The 25,948-nt window shown below is 36.9% G+C and overlaps 1 protein-coding gene across 1 annotated transcript; it reads right to left on the minus strand.

The window, feature by feature from the left end:
• Nucleotides 1-5,789: 5,789 nt before the first annotated feature.
• Nucleotides 5,790-24,506, minus strand: LOC103026470 (homocysteine-responsive endoplasmic reticulum-resident ubiquitin-like domain member 2 protein). Its single transcript, XM_007236447.4, has 9 exons — nucleotides 24,349-24,506; nucleotides 21,715-21,927; nucleotides 17,398-17,475; nucleotides 17,168-17,266; nucleotides 15,451-15,572; nucleotides 12,795-12,920; nucleotides 10,943-11,209; nucleotides 8,407-8,518; nucleotides 5,790-6,543 (listed from the first exon to the last, which is right to left on the minus strand). The coding sequence occupies exons 2-9, from the start codon at nucleotides 21,859-21,861 to the stop codon at nucleotides 6,376-6,378; spliced, it is 1,119 nt and encodes a 372-aa protein (XP_007236509.3). The 5' UTR covers nucleotides 21,862-21,927; nucleotides 24,349-24,506; the 3' UTR covers nucleotides 5,790-6,375.
• Nucleotides 24,507-25,948: the final 1,442 nt, after the last annotated feature.

Below are 25,948 nucleotides of genomic sequence, written 5' to 3' on the forward strand. Positions count from 1 at the left end.
CTGAGGGTGATTTCTGTAATGCTGGAAGAAATAAGAATAGTGCTTCTTTTATGGTGAGACAGTATGATGCCCTGCCTTCAGCTCTACAGTAATAATAAATCCCAACTTTTTTCAGTTCCTCTTTTTTTACTTATTTTTTAATGTATAGACTTTACATATATTCACACCTAAGATATCTTATTTTTTAGGTGTTTTTCCCAATGGATTTCCTGCAGATGCTTTAGAAAGAGTAAGTTCCGCACCTTTCTAACCATATATGGATTATGTTTATGTGTGAAGGGATTCCTGAGTAATTAGGCTCAGAACACAAGATGTGATTTTGAACGTAAAATCCTTCCGTAGGGTTTGAAACAGAGGTGGAAAAAGTACTGAAAAAATGTAATTAAGAAAAAGTACCTTTAAATTCTACTCAAGTAAAAGTAAAAGTACCCATCTAAAAATCTACTCGAGTAAAAGTAAAAAAGTACTTAATTTAAAATGTACTTTGAGTAAAAGTTACATAGTTGCTTTTAATTATTTGATGTGAAAAAGTACAAATCATAAATTAAATAATTATGAAATTAAATAATTTGGATCTTTCAGGCAGTATTTTTTCAGACCACCCCATAAATCATTTTCAAGAACAAGTGGTATAGGTTATAGGTTTCTATGATCCATTTTATTTTCGTTACTGTTAAAAAGTTAAGGTCATATAGGTGACTATAACCTGTATTTTTTTCATTATTATTTTTTAACTTACAATTGCTTTGCTTTAACTGCTATTTACATGTTTTTTTTTCTAACATTCAAGCAGATTGTTTAATGTTTCCAATAAAACCTTAAAGTATTATTATTAAAAACGTGCAAACCTACAAAAAACTGTTGGTGGGCGCATGCACAGTTGGGTTTAAGAAGCACATATCGATGGGTAGCATAACTCGACAGAACACTGGTTCCCCCGAGCCGTGCACACAGACCCCAGGCTACACAGCTGATTCACAGCGTCTCTCCCGCTAACCGTAATAAACACTGCATGGAGAAGTTCAGCTGCGCTGCCATGGAGAACAAAACTCATTTATTTATTTTTATTATTATTATTTTAATTCAGACAATTTGTTTTTTTTTTCCCCAGCATTTTATTTTTTACAATATAGTGAAGTAAATTACTTGAGTCAAAATGTACTTGAGTAAAAGTAAAATTACTTATTTTAAAACCTACTTTTTTAATTACTCATACAAACTACTCAATTACAGCAATGTGAGTAAATGCAATTAGTTACTTCCCATCTCTGGTTCTAAAGGTTAAGCCCTAGAATTATAGCTGAGGTTCTGAAGTTCTGGAATACTCAGTAAGTTGTGGTATTCTGACTGAAATTCTAGAGTTTTTAATTCTTTGGTTCTTAAAATACGTTAAGAGTAAAGGTAGTAGTACACTGACAGCATCAATGTGAGAGTGAACAATGAACAGTTTTATATTGAAGATGTTAAAGTAATTTAATATCAAACAATTTCAGTTCTTTGATCAACTTTGAGTTCTTGAGCGTCACCGTGCGTGTGCACCGGTGTGCGCACTTGTGTTATTTCCGTTTTTGGCGCTGCATGGTGAGTCTTTAAGAAAGCTGCTCCCCCCAAAATCAAAACAGAGTAAACTTTCACAATCAGTGCATGCGTCATAAACTTGTGTAACCTTGCTTTTATGTAAACATTTTAATAGCGCGCAAATTACGCAGTGGAATTTTTCGTTAGATGGATCGCAAACTGAGAGGAGCGTGATTATAATCTCAGGAAAAAATGGAGCCGTGCTTTCAGGTCGAGTTTAACAAAAGCTTCGCTCCTCTGCTTCGCGTTTACCAGCCTCGTGTGAAAAGCCTTTCTTTACTGGTGAGCAGGGGCTGTGTAACGAAACGTAGAGCGCAATAAATTAGACTGAAAAATGAATGAAAGACTGTAGATGAATGGATGAGTGATTATTACATTTATGTAGCTCTCACTTAAATTCTGACCCATAGCTATTAACTGAGTATAGGTAAAACACCCATTAAAGCATATGTCCATTGATGTCCATTATGTATATACAGTATATCTGTATAAGAGTGCTTACATCTGCTCATCCAGTGTTTCTTTTGAGGTTAAGTGTATTATTGGGGATGTTTGACCTGATTTTGTGCAGCACTGCAATCTACTGTACTCTTCCAGCAAGGCTTTTCTCCACATATTAAAACATTAGATGTAAGCATCTGATTGCATGTAGCACATCAAGCACTTTAAAACTACATTATAGATGTACATACTATAGATTTGCTACCAAAACAGCTTCAAATCGTAATTCCATGGATTCCAGACACTTTGAACTCAAAATCATGTTCATGAAACCAGTTTATGATGCTTTTACTTTGAAAAATTATAAAAACACTTTGAATTTAAGACTTTTAAATTTAAAATAATTTTCATGAAACCAGTTTGAGATGCTTTTGCTTTGAATAATTATGAAAACACTTTGATCTTAAAAACGTTGAACTCAAAATCATGTTCATGAAACCAGTTTGAAATGCTGCTTTTGTTGTGTACGTACTGGCAACCTCGGGGGTGGAGTTAGTGTTGGGGAACGAGCAGAGGCCAGAACAAACACAGATACCGTGACGCACTGCACTGTCCAAATAGGAACGCACTGGCTAAAGCCCTGCTGACAAGAGCTGCCAGTGTTTTAACTTAGCTTGTTTCCTTAATATATGATGATACAGGGGTTGGACAATGAAACTGAAACACCTGGTTTTAGACTACAATAATTTATTGTCTCGACTGGTGGAAACAGGAGAGTTGAGGTGCACATTGAATTCTGATGTGATTTGATCAGCCGTGGTTTTATGTTTTTTTAATGCAATCCGGGTTGGCATCCGAACATCCCTTTCAGACAGCTTCCTCTTACAGAGTCCACAGTTAATCCTGTTGGATGTGGTTGGTCCTTCTTGGTGGTGTGCTGACATTACCCTGGATACCGTGGCTCTTGATACATCACAAAGACTTGCTGTCTTGGTCACAGATGCTCCAGCAAGACGTGCACCAACAATTTGTCCTCTTTTGAACTCCGGTATGTCACACAAAATGTTGTGTGCATTGCTGTAATATTTTGAGCAGAACTGTGCTCTTACCCTGCTAATTGAACCTTCACACTGCTCTTACTGGTGCAATGTGCAATTAATGAAGATTGGCCACCAGACCGCTCCAAATTAGACATGAAACTTCCCACACTAAAATGCGGGTGTTTCAGTTTCATTGTCCAACCCCTGTATGTCCTCATCATTTTGTCATTTACTACTGAAAATATTCTCTTTAAATCTCTAATGGTCCTTTAAACTAAACTGCAAACTAAATTAAGGGATGACAAAAATGATATATGGTTGCTCAGATACAGGTAGTGGTTTAACTTTCCCAACTGGCTCCCAATCATCCCTCACTCTCCCTACAAGCTGTGAGAGCAGTGCTGTATAATAGGAGTGTTTGAATACTTATGTACAGTATGCTTGGTATGAAATTCTCAGCCAATGTTTTGTAACAGCTCCTCCTTTTAAAAGTATAAAGCCCACAGTGGATGATACGCTTCATGAAAGAGGAGAATGTCTTTGTAATTGGCGTGAAGCTCCTCTCTGGTTCTTAATGTTCACAGTTCTTTTCATGTGTAGCTGAATTTCAAAGCCTTTCATCATCAAAGAGGATGGTAAAAGAGAGTTTTTTTTTTAAACCCAAAAGTGCTCCATTTGAGGAAAGAAAAAAAGGCAAGAGCTTGTGTTTAAAGAAAGGAGAGCTGCTTTTATTAAGATACTTTCACACACACACTCTCTTTATAAAACACAAAGCAACGACTCCTTTTTGTTCTCAGCCAATCGTTGAAGCTCTTTGTAAGACTCCGCGTCATGAGTAAAGTGTTAAAAGGACAGGTTTACTAAACAGACCTATAAAACATGAATTTTTCGACAAATCTGTTTACAGGAATCTGAGAATCGTCTGATCAGACAATGCTAATGTGGCTAAGGGGGCTTTCCTGTTTAGTTTGGACTTTTAGACTTTTCAGCTTAGTTTAAATAAAAATAGCAGGTGTTAAAAGAGGTGCAAGAAAACATCAACATTCTGATGTAGTGCAATATTTTGTTTCACAATTCTGTATTAATTTTCAAAAACACAGTATCGATATATGGAATTGTACCCACTGTATTAGGGCTGCATGATATAAAAAAAAAAATTGACATTGCAATGTTTTTTATTTTTTCCCAACAATATATATATATATATATATATATATATATATATATACATATATATATATATTGCAAAATAAATCAATGCAGGGCCTGTGACGTCACCAGACCCCGCCCCCACCCGCTCACTGTCTCACGTCAGAGATCCGGACCAACCAAGAGCTGAGACAGCGTTTTAGAATCAGCTGATCACTCAAAACCCAAGAAAAACAGCAAAACAACAGTAATCAGCCCTTTAATCTGCCATTTTAAAAGCTGAACAAGAGCATTTTTTGGAATTAAAAGCTTAATTTTAGCAGTTACTGAAAATATCTGTGCACAACTGTGCCAGACTGAGGTGCACAGCTTTCGACAAACTGTCAGCCGCTGTGTTTGTGTTTACAAGCACGTGCCCAACCATGTGGAGAAAATGCGGTAACCTTGTGTTTATGACCACTACCCCTCCCCCTCACGCCTTTCTGCACATCCTGTAACTATTGCGCATGCGCACATCGTGATGATGATGCTTTAATGATATAGCGTGCTGCCCTATCCTGTATCAAAGGTTCAAATTATTTTTTATAATAGCCTGACCAAAAGAGGTGGTCTTCGTCTGAACCAATCAACTAAACCATAGTTTAACCAAGTTGGTCTGCAGTTTTTTTTTGGCGGTTCAGACTTGGTTCTGACCAATTACAGGTAAGTTAGGCAGGCAATCGTCAGCCGTTAAACAACAGAAGAAGAAAAAGAACAGTTGTTGCACCCAAATCTGACTTCCCTTCTCAGTGGTGAATTCTGTATCTACTGTAACTGTAGATGAATCCTTATTTATAAACAGAAATAAAAGAGTTAGAGAGGGAATCTATTGCACTCATTCTGCTGTGTGATGCAGGGCGTCAAAATTGGTAAAACACCTGGAACTAAGAAAATTATTGGATACAAACCAAACAAACAGTGTTAAGCATAAAGAGACACAGTCGATGTAGATGTTGATGACAGAAAGCCATCATCATTATAAGTTTAGTTTGCTCACTTACAGTAACTGCAGTGTAAAATCAAAACTAACGAACCAAATGTACAGCAGTTATTCCAACAAACACATGAATCTTGGTTCAAATTTGGTCTGGACATTTGTAAGTCTAAAAAGATGACCCTTAAATTAAATAAAAGCTAGTTTATGACCTGTTAATATGAATATATTTGCATGATAGTAACTGGTAGTAACTGTTTGTTTCCATGTATTCTTAGTAGGGGTGTGCCATATCGTATCATACATAATAATATCACAAACATTTATGTATATCATGTACGATATTATACCCTGAAATATCCTGCCATTTCAGGATATCGTGCCATTATCACATCAGGGTACTATTTTATTTTTTATTTTTTGCTGTTTTTAGCAAAAGAAAAATGCACACTGTTCTCATTTCCCATTATATATTATCTACTAGAAACAAATTATATCTGTCCAGTAGCATTTATTTTACTTTAATCCTGAATATATGGAGATATTTGGAGTTCATTATTAGTATTATTAGTATCATGACATTCTGCATCATTGACTTCTGTTACAAATCTGATAAAAATATTGTATTTTTTAATATCTTAGTTCATATCGTACGCAATAATACAATTCATTTTTTTTAATCTTTTAACAATAGTGTATTCTTGAAATATTTTTTTTAACTCAATGAGAGTTTAAAAAAAAATCGTTATTGCGAAAATACCATGAAATATCGTGATATTATTTTATGGGTCATATCGCCCACCCCTAATTCTTAGCAACATTAGCATTTTCTGACCGATCTAGTCCTTTAAAATGAGCTTACATGATGACTAAAATGTTACAAGGGACCCAAAAGTCTCCAGTCCAGCGAGGGGCATTGGGAATCCCAGCGGTTTATAGTTTAAGAACAGTCCTACAGCTGCATCACACGTTTCTTCAAAGTGTACACACAATACAAACTCACAGCTCTCTCTGAAATACTGCACGTGTACTGGATGTTTTGTTCAGCACCTCTCTTCACACAGACCTGCCTCCAGATTCCAGGTAAGCTCTCGTGCTCTTCTCATGTTGAAGTGCTTGTCGGTTTGGTATTAAAGGACAGTAGAAGTGAGGAAGAGCGGATCGGGCGTGTTGGAGGTGGGGCTGTGGTCTGGGTCAGTTCACTGCGTTGGGGATGCCCTCAGGAATGAGGGAGGCGAAGAACGTGGTGATGAAAGACCAGGCAGAAGATAAAAAGCCCATGTTCATCCCTCTCTCGGCATCGTCGTCAGTAATGTCTCCTCGCTGCTCGTCGTCTTCCTCGCCGTCATCTGCCAGCCTCTCCTGGGGGAAGGAAAAACAGAGAGAGAGAAAAATGTTTTAAATGTTTACAGTAAGTGCGTACAGTGACCATTTCTAAACATTCTGTCAGAAACACAAATAACTCATTCATAAAGAACTGATTTGTGCATAATCTATATAAAAATAAAATGGGCCCAGGATGTGTCATGTTTTTCTGCTCAACTTCATTTTATTATTAAAGCGTCCTTTTTTCCTTTAACCCTTTCAGACCCTGCATCTGAATGTACTAGGGGTGTGACGATTAAAATGTGATGATATTTCTCGTCAAGCTTAAACCTGTCTTACAGGGAAAAAAAACTGTTTAGTGTGGACTTTTTAAGAGGGATCTGGCAACACAGTAGCGATAGCAGCGAGTGTGGTGGCTGAGCAGTGAGAGCAGCTCTCAGCAGAAGAGGAAAATTTGGGCATTTGCATAGAAGACGCTTCTGCTACTTTTAAGTTGTATGTCTGGCTGCATTTTGGCTCCAGTGGAAACAATAAACAGTAACAGAGTGACCAACAAGACACAAACCAAATATAAATACTGTACGTAAATCCAACACGTGACTGTTTCATAGGCAGGTGTACTAATCCCTTAACTCTGTACTGTATTTAAAAAAATGTTCTGTCTCTGTTTGCACTTCAAGCCTAGTCTTAATATGACTGGTTATGGTGATGCATATTTAAATTACAAGAGATTTAGGAGAAAAAAAACACAAACTATAGGCTTAATATGACTGGTTGTGGTTTGCACTTATTGTTTGCACTATATAAGACCTAGAAAAGTTTTATTTTTATTTTTTATTCTTATTCTTATTTCTATTTCTTATAGAATCAATGTGAGAGAAACCAGTCTGTTAAGTTTGCGTTATATGATTTCGTCAAATAAAACTCTAGTTTTCATTTTTGACGTTTTCTTTAACATTTTATTTTTAAATCTCGTCTTGTTCTTGTGAGCCCAGTATGTGTCTCGTCTCGTGATATTAGTGTCTCGTCACACCCCTACAATGTACATCATGTATTTTTTTTTTTTTTTCAAATGTTTTGTTGAACATAACTAATGAAGACCTGTTGTTAATCAGAATAGCCTTGTAAAGAAGCCAATGAAAAGGTTTATAAGCCAATAAAACAATAGCTTAGCCCTGCCCACAGCACTGGAAAAACTGCACTAGAGCCAAAGAGGCAAATTAAAAAGCTAATTTTTACTAACTGTATATGATTTTTAATCAAACGTTTTATCATGTTTAAAGGAGAGCCAGTGAGTCCAAAGAGTACATAAAAATGTACAGCTCTGGAAAAAAAAAGAGGCCAAATGATGAGTTTCTTTGATTTTACCAAATTGAAAACCTCTGGAATATAATCAAGAGGAAGATGGATGATCACAAGCCATCAAACCACCAAACTGAACTGCTTGAATTTCTGTACCAGAAGTAAAGGCATAAAGCTATCCAAAAGCAGTGTGTAAGACTGGTGGAGGAGAAAATGCCAAGATGCATGAAAACTGATTAAAATCAGGGTTATTCCACCAAACATTGATTTCTGAACTCTTAAAACTTAAAAAATATATATATAAATGAACTTGTTTTCTTCTCATTATTTGAGGTCTGAAAGTTTTGCATCTTTTTTTTTATTTCAGACATTTCTCATTTTCTGCAAATAAATGCTCTAAATTATTTGGAATTTGGGAGAAATGTTGTATTTAGTTTATAGAATAAAAGAACTATATTTGCAAAATCAGAGAAATCGATTCAGAAACTGAAGTGGTCTATTAATTTGGTATCTTAATCTCTTAATCTTAATGCTCAGTAGAAGTGGATAGAACTCCAGAGGTGATCTGAAATGCATTAGAAGTTTAAAATTAGTCACCATGTCTTGTGGGTCATTTGGATTGTCTGCATTCAGCTCATCGTGATTGGCCGGGTCAGCAAGGTCCTGGAGCTCATTCTCCAGGTTAAAGGGAAGCCAGCCAGCCTGATGCCTGTTTAAGAGAGATTAAGAAGCAGCGTGAGCGTAGTGTTCCTGCAGTGCGTACTGAAGAATTTCCTCAACTTCTCTCACATTCTCAAGACATGTAACAACATAAGGAGCGGTTAGTTTCTCTGTTCTTTTGGCTAGTGTGCTGCATGCTGTGATAAAAAGGTTTATAAATTGGTTATTTGTATGTAACCCATCATGAAGTGTAACCTCAGGGGATAGTTTTGGAAACTCACACACCTGTTTAAGTTGTGAGGTGTTATCCTGTGAGCGAGGCTGAACACTGGTTAGTATACTCATGGCAAAGGCAATGTGAATGATGGGATTTGAAGTGAGGTTGGATGGTGGGAGAAGTGCTGGGCGGTATGACCAAAAATGTACAGTGGGGAGAACAAGTATTTGATACACTGCTGATTTTTCAGGTTTTCCCACTTGCAAAGCATGTGGAAGACTGTAATTTTTATCATAGGTACTCTTCAACTGTGAGTGATGGAATCTAAAACAAAAATCCAGAAAAATACATTGTATGAATTTTAAATAATTAATTTCCATTTTATTGTGGGAAATAAGTATTTGATACACCAGAAAAAGAAACTTAATATTTGGTACAGAAACCTTTGTTTGCAATTACAGAGATGAGACGTTTCCTGTAGTTCTTGACAAGGTTTGCAAACACTGCAGCAGGGATTTTGGCCCACTCCTCCATACAGATCTCCTCCAGAGCCTTCAGGTTTCGTGGCTGTCGCTGGGCCACACGGACTTTAAGCTCCCTCCAAAGATTTTCTATTGGATTCAGGTCTGGAGACTGGCTAGGCCACTCCAGGACCTTAAGATGTTTCCTACGGAGCCACTCTTTAGTTGCCCTGGCTGTGTGTTTTGGGTCGTAATCATGCTGGAAGACCCAGCCACGACCCATCTTCAGTGCTCTTACTGAGGGAAGGATGTTGTTGGCCAAAATCTCACGATACATGGCCCTATCCATCCTTCCCACAATACGGTGCAGTCGTCCTGTCCCCTTTGCAGAAAAGCATCCCCAAAGAATGATGTTTCCACCGCCATGCTTCACAGTTGGGATGGTGTTCTTGGGGTTGTACTCATCATTCTTCTTCCTCCAAACATGACGAGAGGAGTTTAAACCAAAAAGTTCTATTTTTGTCTCATCAGACCACATGACCTTCTCCCATTCCTCCTCTGGATCATTCAGATGGTCATTTGCAAACTTCAGACGGGCTTTGACATGCGTTGGCTTGAGGAAGGGCACCTTGCGTGCACTGCAGGATTTTAATCCTTGACGGCGTAGAGTGTTACTGATTGTTTTCTTTGAGACTGTGGTCCCAGCTCTATTCAGGTCATTGACCAGGTCCTGCCGTGTAATTCTGGGCTCATTCCTCACCTTCCTCAAGATCATTGATGCTCCACGAGGTGAGATCTTGCATGGCGCCCCAGACCGAGGGAGATTATCCGTTATTTTGCATTTCTTCCATTTTCTAATAATTGCACCAACAGTTGTTGCCTTCTCACCAAGCTGCTTGCCTATTGTCCTGTAGCCCATCCCAGCCTTGTGCAGGTCTACAATTTTATCCTTGATGTCCTTACACAGCTCTCTGGTCTTGGGCATTGTGGAGATGCTGGAGTCTGACTGATTGAGTGTGTGGACAGGTGTCTTTTATACAGGTAACGAGTTCAAACAGGTGCAGTTAATACAGGTAATGAGTGGAGAACAGGAGGGCTTCTTAAAGAAGAAGTAACATGTCTGTGAGAGCCAAAATTCTTACTGGTTGATAGATGTTCAAATACTTATTTCCCACAATAAAATGGAAATTAATTATTTAAAAATCATACAATGTATTTTTCTGGATTTTTGTTTGAGATTCCATCACTCACAGTTGAAGAGTACCTATGATAAAAATTACAGTCTTCCACATGCTTTGCAAGTGGGAAAACCTGAGAAATCAGCAGTGTATCAAATACTTGTTCTCCCCACTGTATATCAAGGTAATTTTTAATATTTTGACAGTTTCACTGTATTATTATTCTTATCTTTGCATAACTGGGCTCTAATATATATATTTGTGACTTGAGTACCTATAATATTAAACATGAGGGCATTGGGGTGCCGAGTGGTCCAGCGTTCTAATGCGCTGCCACTATGAGCCACATGTCCCATTACATTTCCCTCATCAGGGTACAATCTTTTCCAAATAATAACATGCTTACATATACACTTTCAGCACAATCTAAACCAAAACCAAGCTATTTCTTGAGGAAAGCCTTTACAATGAGTTTACATACTTGTGTCCCATGACTTTTGGCAGGACAGTATATATAATCAAAACTAAACATCATCTGTGGTTAGTGGTTAAGAAATGGTTAAAGAGATTGGTTAAAGTGGTTAAACAGTGATGTGTGGTTATAATAAGTGACTCACAGGTAGAGCAGCAGCATGCCTCCAGTCACCATGATGAAACGACTGAAGGACGAATAGAAATACACTATGCTGAGGAGAATCACAGCTCGGGACGCTGTGTACACCCAGTCCAGCCAATCACGGTTCAGATCCTCCTCGTTCTGCCCCTCCCCGACTGGAGCATCCTGAGGGTGGTCTCGGACAGGTGCCCGTCCCTCTCTTGGAGGGTCGACTGAAGGGGGCGTGGGCTGCTGCTGCGGTGGTCTGTGTGAGCTGGACCAGGCTTGACTGACAGATAGAACGAAAGAACAGCAGACATTAATGTTCAGCATGTTTTACAAAAAAAATATATATATATTACTGAAAAGAACATCAATGATTAGGGCTGCATCTAATGATAATCTGCTGATTATTTTTTATAAATGTCCTTCAAATGTCCAGAACATTGTCCTTTGTCCATGTTTTATTTGTGCTTTGTTCTTATTTTATTTCTATTTCTAATTCATTGTTGTTCTTTCAAATGTTTCTTTTATTTGACTTGTCTTTGTTTAATCTAAATCAGTCATGCTTTATTCTTATTTTATGTTTTATTTCCATTTTTATTGTTATTCTTTTACATGTTTTTTTTATATTTTTAATTTGACTTCTCTTTGTATTTTCTAATTTGTAAAGCACTTTGAATGACCGTTGTGTATGAAAGGCGATATTTAAATAAACTTGCCTTGCCTTTGAATGTGGAAGGTGCTGATATTTAGTGAGGAAATGTGAAATCTTTTGTGATTGAAAACTTTTGGAGACGCAGGCCATGTTTTTGTCTACAGTAATTTGTGTAGTGCTACTAATCGACGATTAGTCGACAACGAACATTTGGAGTCAACAATTTTTTTAATCGACAATGTCGATTATATCTACTAATCGTTGCAGCCCTACAAAGGATATGAATAATATACAGTTATGTGCTGCTGTAATACTTCAGTTGAGTTTTAATAAACATGAAAATGCCTTTTTCTGAAGAAAGGATGCTAGATGGTTGATAGGGTATTGCTAAGTGGTTGCTGCAATATTGCTACTTTCTTGCTATGGTACTGCAAGTGCATCATTCACTTTTGATTAAAAGTTGGTAGGTGGTTCATATGGTGCTTTCTAGGTAGCTACACTTTCCTGTCTGTCTGACTTTTTTCATGTCTGCTATTATTATTGTATTTATCGTAGAGTTTTAGATGCATGTTGCACAGTACTTGCACATTTGCACTTTATGTTGTCTACTGTATTTAGGGGTGGGCGATATGGCCCTAAAATAATATCCCGATATTTCATGGTATTTGCGCGAGAACGATATTCTTAGTGATAACACACTAAATTAAAAAATATATATTTAAAGAATACACTACTGCAACAAAATGAATTTTATTTTATTATTGCATACAATAATACACCCCTAGCTAAGATATTAAAAGAATTTGTATTGTATTTATTTGTAACAGAAGTCAATGATCCAGAATGCACTCCAAATATCTCCACCTATCCAGGATTTATAAAAGTAAAATGAATGATACTGCACAGCTGTGCTATGATGTCGCTATATTCTTCATACATTGTTTCTATAACTGGAGGTTATAGTTTTCCAGGTGGTTGCTCGGGTATTGCTAATTGGTTGCTTCAATGACTCTTTCATTATTGCTTGAGAATTGCCAGGTGATTTTTGGGAAGCTCCGCTTGCTTTTTTGCTTTGGCAACAGTCCAAAAAGGAAGGTACTCAGCATGTTTTCTTAACATCTGATGATACATCCTAATTATTTCAGCATTTAGTACTGAAAATAAAATCCTTAATTGTTTTTTTAATAATTGTCCAATAGTTACACAGGCATCTTACTAGTTCATGTGGTAATTCCAGGCGTAGAGCTGTTGCCACCAGAGCAGAGTCATGGGGTTGTACATTGGGTAGTGTGGCATACTCGCGTTGGGTCCCTGCTGGGCCAACCACTGGTTCCATGCATACCTGCACAGAGCACAAAATGCAACATCCAACATTATAGCCCCGCCTCCACACACTTACTTTCAGTACTGAACACCAAGCATGGCCAAATGCATGTGGACACCTGAACATCAAAGCATTTTAAAATAACATTTTATTAAAAAATAAATGAATAAAATAAAAAAGTCTGCGTTAAGTAAGTAAGTAAATACGTAGTAAATTGGGTGCTGATAAGTTGAGCATTGCAAATAATGATCCTAGGCCTGTGAGCAGCTCTTAAACATGTCTGAGGTTGCCTCTAGAAGCTGAGGCTGAGTTGTTCAGTAATTTTTTTTTTGTGGCTCATCACGTCCACACAGAGCACATGTTGCTCATTGCAATAATATTACCGTATTTTTCGGACTATAAGGCGCACCGTATTATAAGGCGCACGATGAGTGAACGGTCTATTTTTAGTGTTAGTCCATACACAAGGCGCACTGGATTATAAGGCGCACTAAATGAAACTTTATTTATATCAGTAACAATAACTCTGAGCAATAAATCCTTCACAATATCTGTGAAAAATAACAACATCTCTGAGCAATAAATCAACAAGCACAGCAAGTACGTATTACTCCGCGACGCTCCTGACAACGGTAGCCGCAACGCTCCGACAGACCATAATATTATGTTGAAGCACAGCAAGTACGTATTACTCCGCGACGCTCCTGACAACGGTAGCCGCAACGCTCCGACAGACCATAATATTATGTTGAAGCACAGCAAGTACGTATTACTCCGCGAGGCTCCTGACAACGGTAGCCGCAACGCTCCGACAGACCATAATATTATGTTGAAGCACAGCAAGTACCGCATTACTCCGCGAGGCTTCTGACTATAATAGCGTGTTGTGCCGAATTCGGTGAATAAAACAGTTTTAAAACAGAGATAAAGATTGGATAAGTTTCATTTCTGGATGAAGTGATTTCCAGCGCTGTTTGGATATAACTGTGGATTACAGGAGACTGGATTGATGGATTCTCTTTAGTCTGGACGCGTTTTGAAGGTAGGACCTGTGGCTGAGCGCGGGTGTGTGTTCGGGGGGTGGCGGCAGTGACCGGAGGTTACCCCAGGACAAAAGGAGAGCCTTTTATTACTGGAAACATGCGCTCTGACGCAGCTCTAATTCATGAAACATACATCCTACAGTAAAAGCACAGTTCTGAAATCCGGAGAGCCAGACGGTTCGAATGGTGTATGACATGACCGCATTCGATGAAATATGGACGAACGATAAACGCAAATATGAGAGTTATGAATTATTAAAATCATAACCAAGGCATATTTCGCCCTAAATGTTTATTTTCTGAAAGGATATTCCGCTAAATAGGCTAAATAGCTCAAAAGCAGAGATTCTAAGCTTTAAAATGGTATATTGGATGTCTATATTGAACCTGTAACTGTTCATAACTATTCAGAAACACAGCCAGTTATGAAATATTAAATATTTCTGGCCCGCCGGTGGGCCAGCGCGTGTTAAGAGGTTAACTTTACTTAGAAGTGGGCGCTAAAAAGAAACAGTTTGTGCTATTACCCCAGAACGGGTGGAAAGGAAAGTTTACCGGCACCTTGTTCTGGCCACGGAGCTACAGTGGAAACTAGCTACCCTGAGCCACAGCCGAGAGGCAGTACGGCAGTCAAAGGTAACCGCGCGCTAGCCCAAGAGGGGGATCTTTTTCTGGCGTGGGTGAGGAATTCTGCACAACAGAGCGCCGTGTACCACATAAAAATCGAGGTCAGTAAACACAAGCAAAATCCATACACAAGGCGCACTGCATTATAAGGCGCAATGACGATTTTTGGGAAAAAAATAAGTATTTTAAGTGCGCCTTATAGCCCGAAAAATACGGTACTTACAGTTGGCTAGGGCAGCTCTAGCAGGCTACATATTTGAGACACTGACTTGGCACCCTGGGCCAAGTCACTGAGCATTTTACTCTACTCTACTCTACTCTACTCTACTCTACTCTACTCTACTCTACTCTACTCTACTCATAGTAGTTTTGTATAAAGACATCATGGTTTTATGTATGTTTTATTTACCTGCTTGCTATAACTTTGGCTAAAATGTTCACACCCATTTTTTTTTTAGAAAGGATGGCCACATACTTGGTAACACTTTATAATAACTTTCATTAATGTATTTTTAACTAATGCTCAGTAGACGAGAACAAAGCAGTAGTTCATCAGAATTTAAATATTAACAAATTCTCACACATGACACTTGTTTCTCAGCAAGGAGTTTCATATTAAAAATGTTAGCAAATCATTTATTAGCTCATTAGAATTTTAACATTAATAAATCGCTAGTAAATACGAATTTTAAATTGTTGCCAATGCGTTTATAAGTATTTACAAATGTGATAGCAGCTTTTTAATTTCTTAAAATATGCACAATAACAGTTATTAATCATTAGTTAATGGTATATTAATGAAAGCTATTATAAGGTGTTACCGGGTTCTTTGCTAGACCCTCTGCACTGAAAACCACATAACAGTAAACAGTATTTACCCCTGTGCAGATGGGTGATTATGGATGGGACCTGAATTCTGGGTCAGCCTATTGGGAGTTTCTCCTGAAGAAGCAGACAGGGTGTTATCAGCAGGGGCGGGACTTCCAGAGTTGTCGGTATTCTGCCAGAGAAGAATTATAGGAAATGAGGTTAGGAAGCCACAGATTAGGGCCACATTAAATAGATAAAGCACCGAACACCAAGGTTTAGAGTGCATATATACAAGACGTATGCCTAAAATGATGAACAAGAGATTCAACAAATAACAGAAAGTGCATTTTTTTTATTATGCATGCCCATGAATAATTTTATAACAAATAATTAAACAAGAAAACTTACTTTCTATTGCTACAGAATTGAGAGAACAGAGTGTACATTATCTAACAGCTACTATGGCAGTTTAAAGGAGAAATACAGTGTGCCTTGCTAAGCGCTAGCTCTTTCGCCATTCAGAGGTGAGTATTATCAGTCTGTAGCCTGCTGCTAACCCCGGCTAGCACTGCTGGAGCAGCATTAGCATCAGCCACTAACCGTGTTAAGCACTAGCTCTTTTACCGTTTAGAGGTGAGTATATTAGACTGTAGCCTGCATGTTCACTGTGTTAAAACTAGCTACACAGGATGAACTGGCTTGTGCTATGCTGCTGCACCCAGCTTTAATGGAAATCTGGCAATCTAAGCTTTACTCACCCAATTTTTTTTTAAAGAGAGAAATCTAGTGTAGATTAACATCCAGTGGTCATTTGACTTAAAAAAGTCTTAGTTTTAACAAGTTTTAGTTTAGAATTCCAGTTTTGTTTACTTAACCTAGCTTATCTTAGCTGAATTAGAAGAAAAACATGTGTAAGCAGTAATATTGACAATATGCTTAAATATTGATAAAAAAAAAAAAAAAAAAAATTACTATTTTAAGACTGTTTGTAGCTAGAGGAAAAGACTGTTTTAATTCCAATTATATATCCACTAGAGACAGATTATATATAGTATAACACTGCACCTGGATTTAAGTAAGTAAATGATGTGGGGTTGATGCTGCAGTTGGTCTGCAGGTTTAGGTTCAGCAACAGTATGTGCTGAAAGAATGAGGTCAGCTGATTACCTGAATATACTGAATATAGACCAGGTTATTCCATCAATGGATTTTTTCTTCCCAAGATAACAATATCAGGATTCATGGGTCTGGAATTGTGAAAGAGTGATTCAGGGAGCATGAGATCATCATTTTCACACATGGATTGAGAGAGTTCACCACAGAGTCCAGATCTTAACCTCATTGAGAATCTTTGGGATGTGCTGGATGGAGAAGACTTTGTGCAGCGGTTGGTCAGACTCTACCATCATCAATGCTGCTGCAAGATCTTGGTGAAAAATTAATCCAGCAACACTGGATTGAAATAAATCTTGTGACATTGCAGAAGCTTATTGAAACAATGACACAGTGAATCCGTTCTGCAATCCAAGCAGTAGGGTATTCTTGAGAAAATATATTTTTTTTATTCAATGTTTTGTAAAAATACCATGGAATATTGTGATTTAATTTTAGAAAAACATGGTGACACCCATGTTCCTTAATGGTGTCGCATAATGCCCCTTATAATCTGGTGTGCCTTATGTATGAAATTAAACCAGAGAATAGACATTTATTGATAGTGTTCTTTATAATCTGGTGCGCCTTGCGGTATGTATGTATGTATGTGGGTGTGGGTGTTTCTCTCACTGTGGGCTGTTTCTTGTTGCTGTTTCTTCTGTGTGTGGTGGGGGACGGAGGTGGGCTGCGTGAAGCACAAACCAAGTGCAGCATGTGGAACTCATCCTGCTGTAGAGGAGCACAAACACTCAGCATGATTTTCAGGAGATGACCAGAGTTCACAGTGATGACCCAGAGCTCACAGACTTCTAATAACACTTATTATAGAGCATCATACAGTGAATGAGGATGTGTAATACCTTTCTGAGCACGTCTCTGAGTTTACAGTGATCCTGGAGGAGCTTTCCAGAATACACCAGCCTCTGATCCTTCGAGCGCTGCAACACACACCATTATATAAACTGTATTAATTTAACCAAATCAAACAATCAACAAACAACAACTACACACACACACAATCAGTCCTCCACATTTATCAACATTTATAAATATTATTTTAAATCTGTGTAAAATATTAACGGGTCTAGATTTTCTTCGTTCAGGTTTGTGGGAGCTGTGCTCCTTTAAGAAGGGAACTGGAACTGTGCCACAGCCTGGTTTACAGCAGCACTGGCTCTCGTGTTTAACTGGATAGAGAAGACTTAACCGACTTTACGAGATTAGACTGCACTTCAGGACAAAGATCACACACAACTTTCCTTCAGAATTAGGACACCATTTCTCCTTATGTACAAATGTTGGTGGACACCCCTTTTACCCTTCTAATGAATCAATTTAGTTTATTTAAAAAGCACCCATTGCTGACACAAATACAGAACATGCAGTGGCTTTTATACTATTCATATCAATATTGGAATTATATGGTATCAACTGAAATGAAGAAATATATGTTGATATACAGTTTGGACCAGTGCTGGGGGGCAATTATGGCCTAAAAAAAAGAAGACAAAATCGGATTTTCACAAAAAGTCTGATTTTTGATTATAATCGATTTTTCCCCTCTACAAAGAAATCTAACTGCAGATAAAAAAAGAAATGGTTCAAATTAGGTTTACCTGTAAAAAAAATCTGTTTGGTGTTCAGAGTTTGAGTGAATCAATGATTCGAAACATTGTTTTAAGCTCATGCGTTCATATCACGCTCTGACATTGTGTACACACAGCCAGGGAGAAACTTGTGCACACAGACACTGGATTATACTTCAGAACACGGGTTTGTGATTGTGAAATAACGCACTAATCGAGTCACAGAAAAAAACTTTGAAGAAGAGATTATTATTGTTTTCCACTAATAATCATGGTTCCTCACCAAAGAGCAATAACGCTGATATTTAAAAATAATAATAATAAATGCCTATATGTAAAATTGCGATTACTCCATTTTAAAATCCCATTAAAACTGTTATATGAATTTACAGAATTATTGTGAAAATCGTCAAGCGCTATTTTTTATGCTGTAAATTTACTGCAAAATGCTACAGAATACTGTTTTACAATCTGGTCCTAGTAGTGTGCCATATTGTATGGTAAGCAGCAACATCAGCAAAATGTTTAAATATTGATAAAAAAATATGGTGACCTATTTTAAGACTGTTTGTAGCAAAAGGAAAATGTTCAAACTGCTCTAATTCCTATTATATATCTACTAGAGACAGATATCTGTTCAGTATCATTTATTTTACTTTAATCCTGGATATATACAGTTCATTATTAGTATCACAACATGCTAGAACGTTGACTTCTGTTACAATCTGGTAAAAATCTCAATTAGGAGTGTGCCATTCCTTATACACTGCCTGGCCAAAAAAAAAAATCCAGATCTTAACCTCATTGAGAATCTTTGGGATGTGCTGGATGGAGAAGAGCTGCTTTGTGCAGCGGTTGGTCAGACTCTACCATCATCAATGCTGCTGTAAGATCTTGGTGAAAAATGAATCCAGCAACACTGGACTGAAATAAATCTTGTGACGTTACAGAAGCTTATTGAAACAATGCCACAGTGAATGTGTACTGCAATCAATGATAAAGGCGGTCCAACCAAACATTAGATAGTGTGACCTTTTTTTTTTTTTGGCCAGGCAGTGTAGTATGGAATAATATTGCTAAATAAACTTTAATATTTATTTTGTTGCAGTAGGGAATTCTTGAGAATATATATATTTTTTATTCAATGTTTTGTCATATCACCAATAATATTGTTATTGCAAAAATACCATGGAATATTGTGATATTATTTTAGGGCCATATCACCCATCCTTATCTGGACTAGTTCATGCCCCCATTCATTTTCCACTTCCATAACTTCCTTAACAGACTCTTTCACAATCTCCCACATAAACATTTCTCACCTACTTTTACAGACACAGCCCTACAGCCCTTCCTCACCTGGGGTGAAAGCCACAGACACAACAGGACATAGAAATGGGCCTGTAGAAATGGCTTTTTTCTGAGAGTACAGAGGGTCCCTCAGGACAGCCTCTTCACTTGGGCCTTTTTTTTCCATTATCCAGGCTGTTGGTACAAGTGGTTGCTAAGGGTAACCCAGTTATTTTCTTTGGCCAGCTTCTTCGCTTAGGTTGGATTTGTTCCAATCTGCTTTTCTGTTTATTGGACAGTTGCTGGTGGTTCAAAAAATTTTATGTTACGTAATATTTATACACTCCTTTACTCTCAACTCGACCTGCAGCCTAATTTCTACTGAGCCTGTGCTCAATCGGGCCAGTTTCCCCAGACACGGATCAAGCCACAGACAATATTTTCCTTTCAGTGAAAAATCTCCAATGAAAATGCTCAGCCTAATTATTACATCAGGTAACTACTACTTTGCTGTTTTAGCTAAAGAAAAATTGACACTGTTCTCATTTCTTATTATATATCTACTAGAGACGGATTATATCTGTCCAGTATCATTTATTTTACTTTAATTCTGGATATATGGAGATATTTGGAGTGCATTATTATTAGTATCATGACATTCTGGATCATAATATCTCAGTTAGGGGTGAGACATATCATATTGTATGCAATAATATATATATATATATATATATATATATATATATATATATATATATATATATATATATATAATTTATACATATATAATAAAATATATATTTATTTTGTTGCAGTAGTGCATTCTTATTCTTCACCGCATGTTTTCCTGATTCATTTGATTACAGCACCACCACAAGTAATAAAGCAAACGAAAACTATATGTATTGCAATATTGATAACTTATCCCAGCCCTAATGCTGGAAATAGCCATCATATATTGTGGTCAGCAAGGGATGCACATGGTCAGCATCTACACTTGAAAGGTCTGTGGCATTTAAGAGATCATTTAAGCAAGGCAGCTTCATTATATTGGTGCCTAATCCTGTTTGATTAGTCAATTAGTTCCAATTATTTGTTGTCATGCCGTCTATTTGGTGAGGAGAGCTAAACCGTTAGGCCCCAAGACCAATTTTGCAGTACATTTTCATAGTTTGATGTACCTTTATTAAACAAAAAATTACAAATAATATTCTTGTAAACATTAAACAGATTGTATGATATTGTTTTATTTAATTATTTATTTATTTTTATTTTATTTTTTCTGTTTTTATTATTTTATTTTGTTTAACTTTTACTTTACTTGGCTCATATATTTATCTAATGCAATTTATTTTTATTGATACCTTTATTTTAATTTGTCTTATTGTTTCTAGTGTTTTGTTTTTTATCTTATAGTTTGCTATGTACAGCACTTTGTTGCAGCTGTTGTTGTTTTTAAAGTGCTCAATAAATAAAGTTGAGTCGAGTTGAGATATTTTCAGGAGATTCTAGAATTTATTTTTTTTACTTTTTTTTCTTACTATGTGTTTGTGTTTAATGGACACAGCTCTACTATTACACTGTACACGCATCTCTAATGCTCTTTCTCCCGCTCTCCCATCCACACTGAAACCTCATTGGCCAACTAAGCATGAGAAGAGGCCAATCAGGAAGCTCAGAATTTGTCACTCACTCATTATGTTTGTGTCTTCCTCTCTCGTATGTGCTCTTTCTTTCTCTCTCATCATCACACATTAATGACAATTTTTCTATAGTAAACATTGTTGATTCCGCTGACTGATCCTAGCAGACCTACTCAGCAGAACCAGAGATTTAAACCAGGCTATGTTTCTCCAATCTCCAAGTGTCAAGTGTTGGTGAGTCTGTGGCCACTGCAGCCCCAGCTTTCTGTTCTTGGCTAACAGAAGTAGAACCTCCTAAAGGTTCAATCTGTTGTGAACAGTGTTTAACTGAGTTACTGTAGCCTTTCTGTCAGCTCCAACCAGTATGATCATTTTCTGCTGACCTTTCTCTCAGTGAGCTTAGTAAATGTCAAAAAACACAAATAGCTTTACGCTCATATTTGCACACTCCGCCTTTTGAGCAGTTTTTGTACTCCTTCTACTGATACTTCTACTGTATGCCACCAAACCAGCAACTGTACAAAACGAGGAACATTATAAACATTCTGAACTTCTAATATGAAGTAAAGTAACATGTTTCTGTTCTTAGTGGAGTTTGAACCATTTCTATTAATGCATTAAATGTGAAAACGTCACATAATATCATGAGTTCACTCACAGGTTTGCTCGGATAAACCTTGGAAAGGTGCCTCTTCAGTTTCTCCACCGTCCAGTTCAGAAAACAGTTGATGGTCTGGTCATCATACTTCTGATCCGGTGCTTTAATGACCAGGATGACAGGACTGTCCACCACGCCTTGCTCCATCTCGTCACACACACTCTGCGAGACAGAAGTGTGTGTTTCTGTCTTCTAGGCTGCTGGGACGACAATCTGGAGAGAAAAAAACCATCTAAATTTAGCTAAAGTAAAAGCTGCTTTCTTATGCCTTATGAAGTGCTTGTTTGGTGTATCGTTCAGAATAGACATTCTAATAGACTCTAAACACATTTTCACATAGCTATTCAGAAATTAATACAGTATTAAAAGGTTAATTTAGCATTTAATTTGCTGAATAACACACAAATATGTCTAATCAGAAGCAAGTGATGTTCATATATGCAGCAGTTTAACCTTGAGGTGATGTCAGCATTAGAGACAGCGAGTTAGACCCGGGTGGGATGAGCTTATGTGGCTTATATGAGCTTAATCTCCTGAATGTCCACTGACTGGCCCTGACTACTGCTGTCTATTACAACTCATCAATCCTCAGATATTAGAAAGTGTTTTACTTTATAAGAGATATATCTTTATAAATAAATCGTTATCTTCAATATGTTTGCCTACAGTATTTTACTTTACACATGCCATATCACCCACCACTGTGGCATTAATAATGTTAATAAATAAGTACAGAGGATAAATATAATAAAAATAAAATAAACAATATACATGAACAGTTAGAATTTAGTTATCAAATTATAGAAAAACATTTGGACATGACCTCAATATTTATTGATGACCATAATTTTGTGTGCACTTAACAAGAAAAGCAGATATGTCTTTTAGTATTTTAACATTTTGTTTAATTAGTTTTTTTAACCCGTTTATCACAGTTTTTTTTTTTTATCTTTTTCCAACTCGAATACTCTAAATCTAATAACACATGTATTTAACTATTCAGCACATGTACTGGTCAAACTCAGGCAGGTTTACTTAATGTTTCACAAATTTTCTAAGCTGAAGACGGTTACATTTTTTTCAGTCCTGTTACCAAACCCATTTGACATTTAAAAAGCATGTTTAAAAGCAAGTCCACTAATTCATTAGATTTTCTCTCAAGAAAGTCTTTATTTAAAAAAAATGGTTGACTGTATGTTCAAATTATTCATATTTATGACATAAAAAAGCACTATATAATCATGCACATTGTATTTTTGTAAAATATACAAAGCCAGTTTTATCTTTTCAAGAAGAAACCAAACCAAACAGAATTGGAAAAATGTGGTTTACATTAACTAATATTCACATCAATATATCAAGAAACCAGGAAACTGTTACTGGCACTCACCCCTGTTACTTTTTATGTTTTGAGTAACAGGACTGAAAGTAACAGGAATGAGTTTTTAGCATATAATTAGCAAACCATGAAAATAGCTAAATGGCGGCTATGCTAACAGCAAGAGAACACTGAGCAAATTCTACTGATTTTCCCCAAATCTGTATTTTAAAAATAAACAAATAAGATTTAAGAATTAATTTGGGTAACAGGACAGAGTGTTGAGATTTACCTCCTCAGTCACAGTTAAAATAAGATCAAATATACAGAAAAACTAATGAGGGAACTTAATTTTGGCCGTCCCATGATCTACAGAAGAACCAGCTGATGTCACTTCCTGTTGTAGATGTGATTTGTTAGGGTAAAAGGACTGAGTGATAAACCAGGGACACAACTAAAATGTGTATTTTAACTTTAAATATTATGGATTTATTATGATAAGACGTTTTTAAAGCATGGATGACATTTGGAGTCACACAACAATGCACAAAAATTACATCTCTGAATTTGCACTTTATTGGAATTATATTTCATGGCAAAGTTTATAGTCTGAGTGTGGGGACAGGTAACAAATGCTATTTTTCTAGAATTTTAGAATACTCTTGTGATTAACAAAATTATTATTGCATCTTTTTTCGTTAATTTGACTATTTCCCATTTTCTGCTAATAAATGATCTAAATGGCAATATTTTTGTTTGTAACTTGGAATAAATGTTGGCAGTAGTTTATAGAATAAAACCACAATATTCATTTTATACAACCATATAGCTATAAATAGTTAAATCAGTCTGTTAATAGTTAAATCAGTCTAAATAGTCTGTTAATTTGATCTAGAGCTGTATATATAGCTAAATTAAGCTAGCTTAGCTAACAACAGACAGCAGCAGACTCTGGCACCTGTAGCTGAGCTAACTAAGCTAAGCTAAGCTAACAGACCCACACCCTTCTCTAAACAGCAACACATTTTATTATTAAAACACTAAAAACACAGCCAGATAGACACACATCCCTGCAGGTACTATTCAGAAAGAAGCACAGAATCCTCAGCCTCTAGAATATCTATATATTAAAGCCTATCCTCAGAGCATTAGGTTATTATTATTATTATTATTATTATTAATGATTACAGTTAGATAAACAGTAAACTAGCTCAGCTCAGACTCAGCGCTGTTAGCCGACCTGCTAGCCCGCAGTCTCCAGCCCGCTGCGCTCAGTAAAACCCGGCCAGTCCCCCAGTACTGACTCTAACCCGTACCTCAGAGCTCCTGCTACAGGATCCAGAGATCATTCTCCCGCATCACGCCTCCATTCTTCTCTTCTAATCGCCCAAACTCCCCGATCCTCTGTCGCTCATCTCAGCCTCAGCTGATCCGGCCACAGCTGCTTCCTCAGCCCCGCAGCTCACAGCACTGTCCCTCAGCTGAGCTCACCTGAACACCAGCGCCCCTGCAGCTCTGGAGAGCAGGAGATCAGCTGAGAAAATACAGTAACGTTATCCATACACTGGACTGGATTAGTTTCTCAGGGGCTCCTGGGGTAATTTTCTCTTTTATGGGGGGTCCTCTGGGATTTTATTCCCACCCGGAATAACCATATATATGTTTTTCCTAAACTACAGGCTAAATTATCTACTGTTTTTTGCTAAACTCCGTGGTCCTCCAGTAATTTTACTCTCGTCCGGACGCACATCTCTGAGTTTCATCACCTCACTTTAATAAAATAGCTACTGAACGCGATGTCTTGTGATCGAGAAAGCCAAAAAAACTCACTGGTCCTCCTGTTTTTTCAGTTGCAGTCCGGATGCAAGAGTTTAATCACTGAGTAGAAGTGTGAAATATTCTAAAATATTCTATCCTGTCCGGATAGAGCTTCTGAAAAGACTTTTAAGAGACTAAAGTCTGACACCCTCTCAATTGTAAAGACAAGTCACAGGTTAAGATTTTGCAAAAACTGGGGATCACTACTTGCAAGACAGCTACTAGATTCTTTCTGAGGTTATTTCCCATCATGCTGCTTTCTGGGAGAATTTACATACAAATACATATTAGATATTAAGTTATAAATAATGTGTGTATCAGCACTGTGATTAATCAGAGACTCATAACTTTTGTCCCCATCAACAGTTTATTTTTCTGCCACACTGTTAGTTCTTGATATTTTTTAATAGAATACATTTTGCTCCCTCCCCTTTTTGCTACAACCTTGTATAGCAAAGAATCACAGTTTCACTGCTATACATTCACCTTTGTTTTAGATAGAATTAATGCAATAAAGAACATCACTCTTGCAAAATGTGTATTTATTAAACTTGTTTGTATCAAAAATAACACTGCACAATAAGACAAAGTAGTGCAAAATAAAATAACTATACATATAATGACTTTAAAATGCTACCTGTGTTTCAAATCCTGTATATATTAAAGTAAAAATCATATAAGGCATATTAACTGCAAAATGTGTTCTTTTTCAAATCGTTTGTAAACAGTCACATACAATATTCTTGCCTTGAGGCTTCCTGTAGCTCTCCTATTGGTTGTTGTCCTAAATCAGATACGTATCTGATCCATGGAGATGAGTCATGAATGTAAACGGTCAAATCAGAATTCATGCGTCTTTTTGCTTTTACGCATTAACAATAGTGCTACGTGCTTCATATTTTCACATAACATTTCTGTCATTTCATTTTATGTGACTACTGCAGTTTTGACAGCTGCTACAGCTACAGCTGGTACGTGCTGGAGAAGTGATTAATCTTTAGACAATTATAGTTATGTTGCTATACACATATTTATGTGTACATGACAGCGTAATTAATTTAATGACAATTAATTAAAGTGTTAGTGTCATATAAGAAA

Source organism: Astyanax mexicanus, chromosome 2, assembly GCF_023375975.1.
Source record: "Astyanax mexicanus isolate ESR-SI-001 chromosome 2, AstMex3_surface, whole genome shotgun sequence".
In the NCBI taxonomy this organism is placed as follows: Eukaryota; Metazoa; Chordata; class Actinopteri; order Characiformes; family Acestrorhamphidae; genus Astyanax; species Astyanax mexicanus.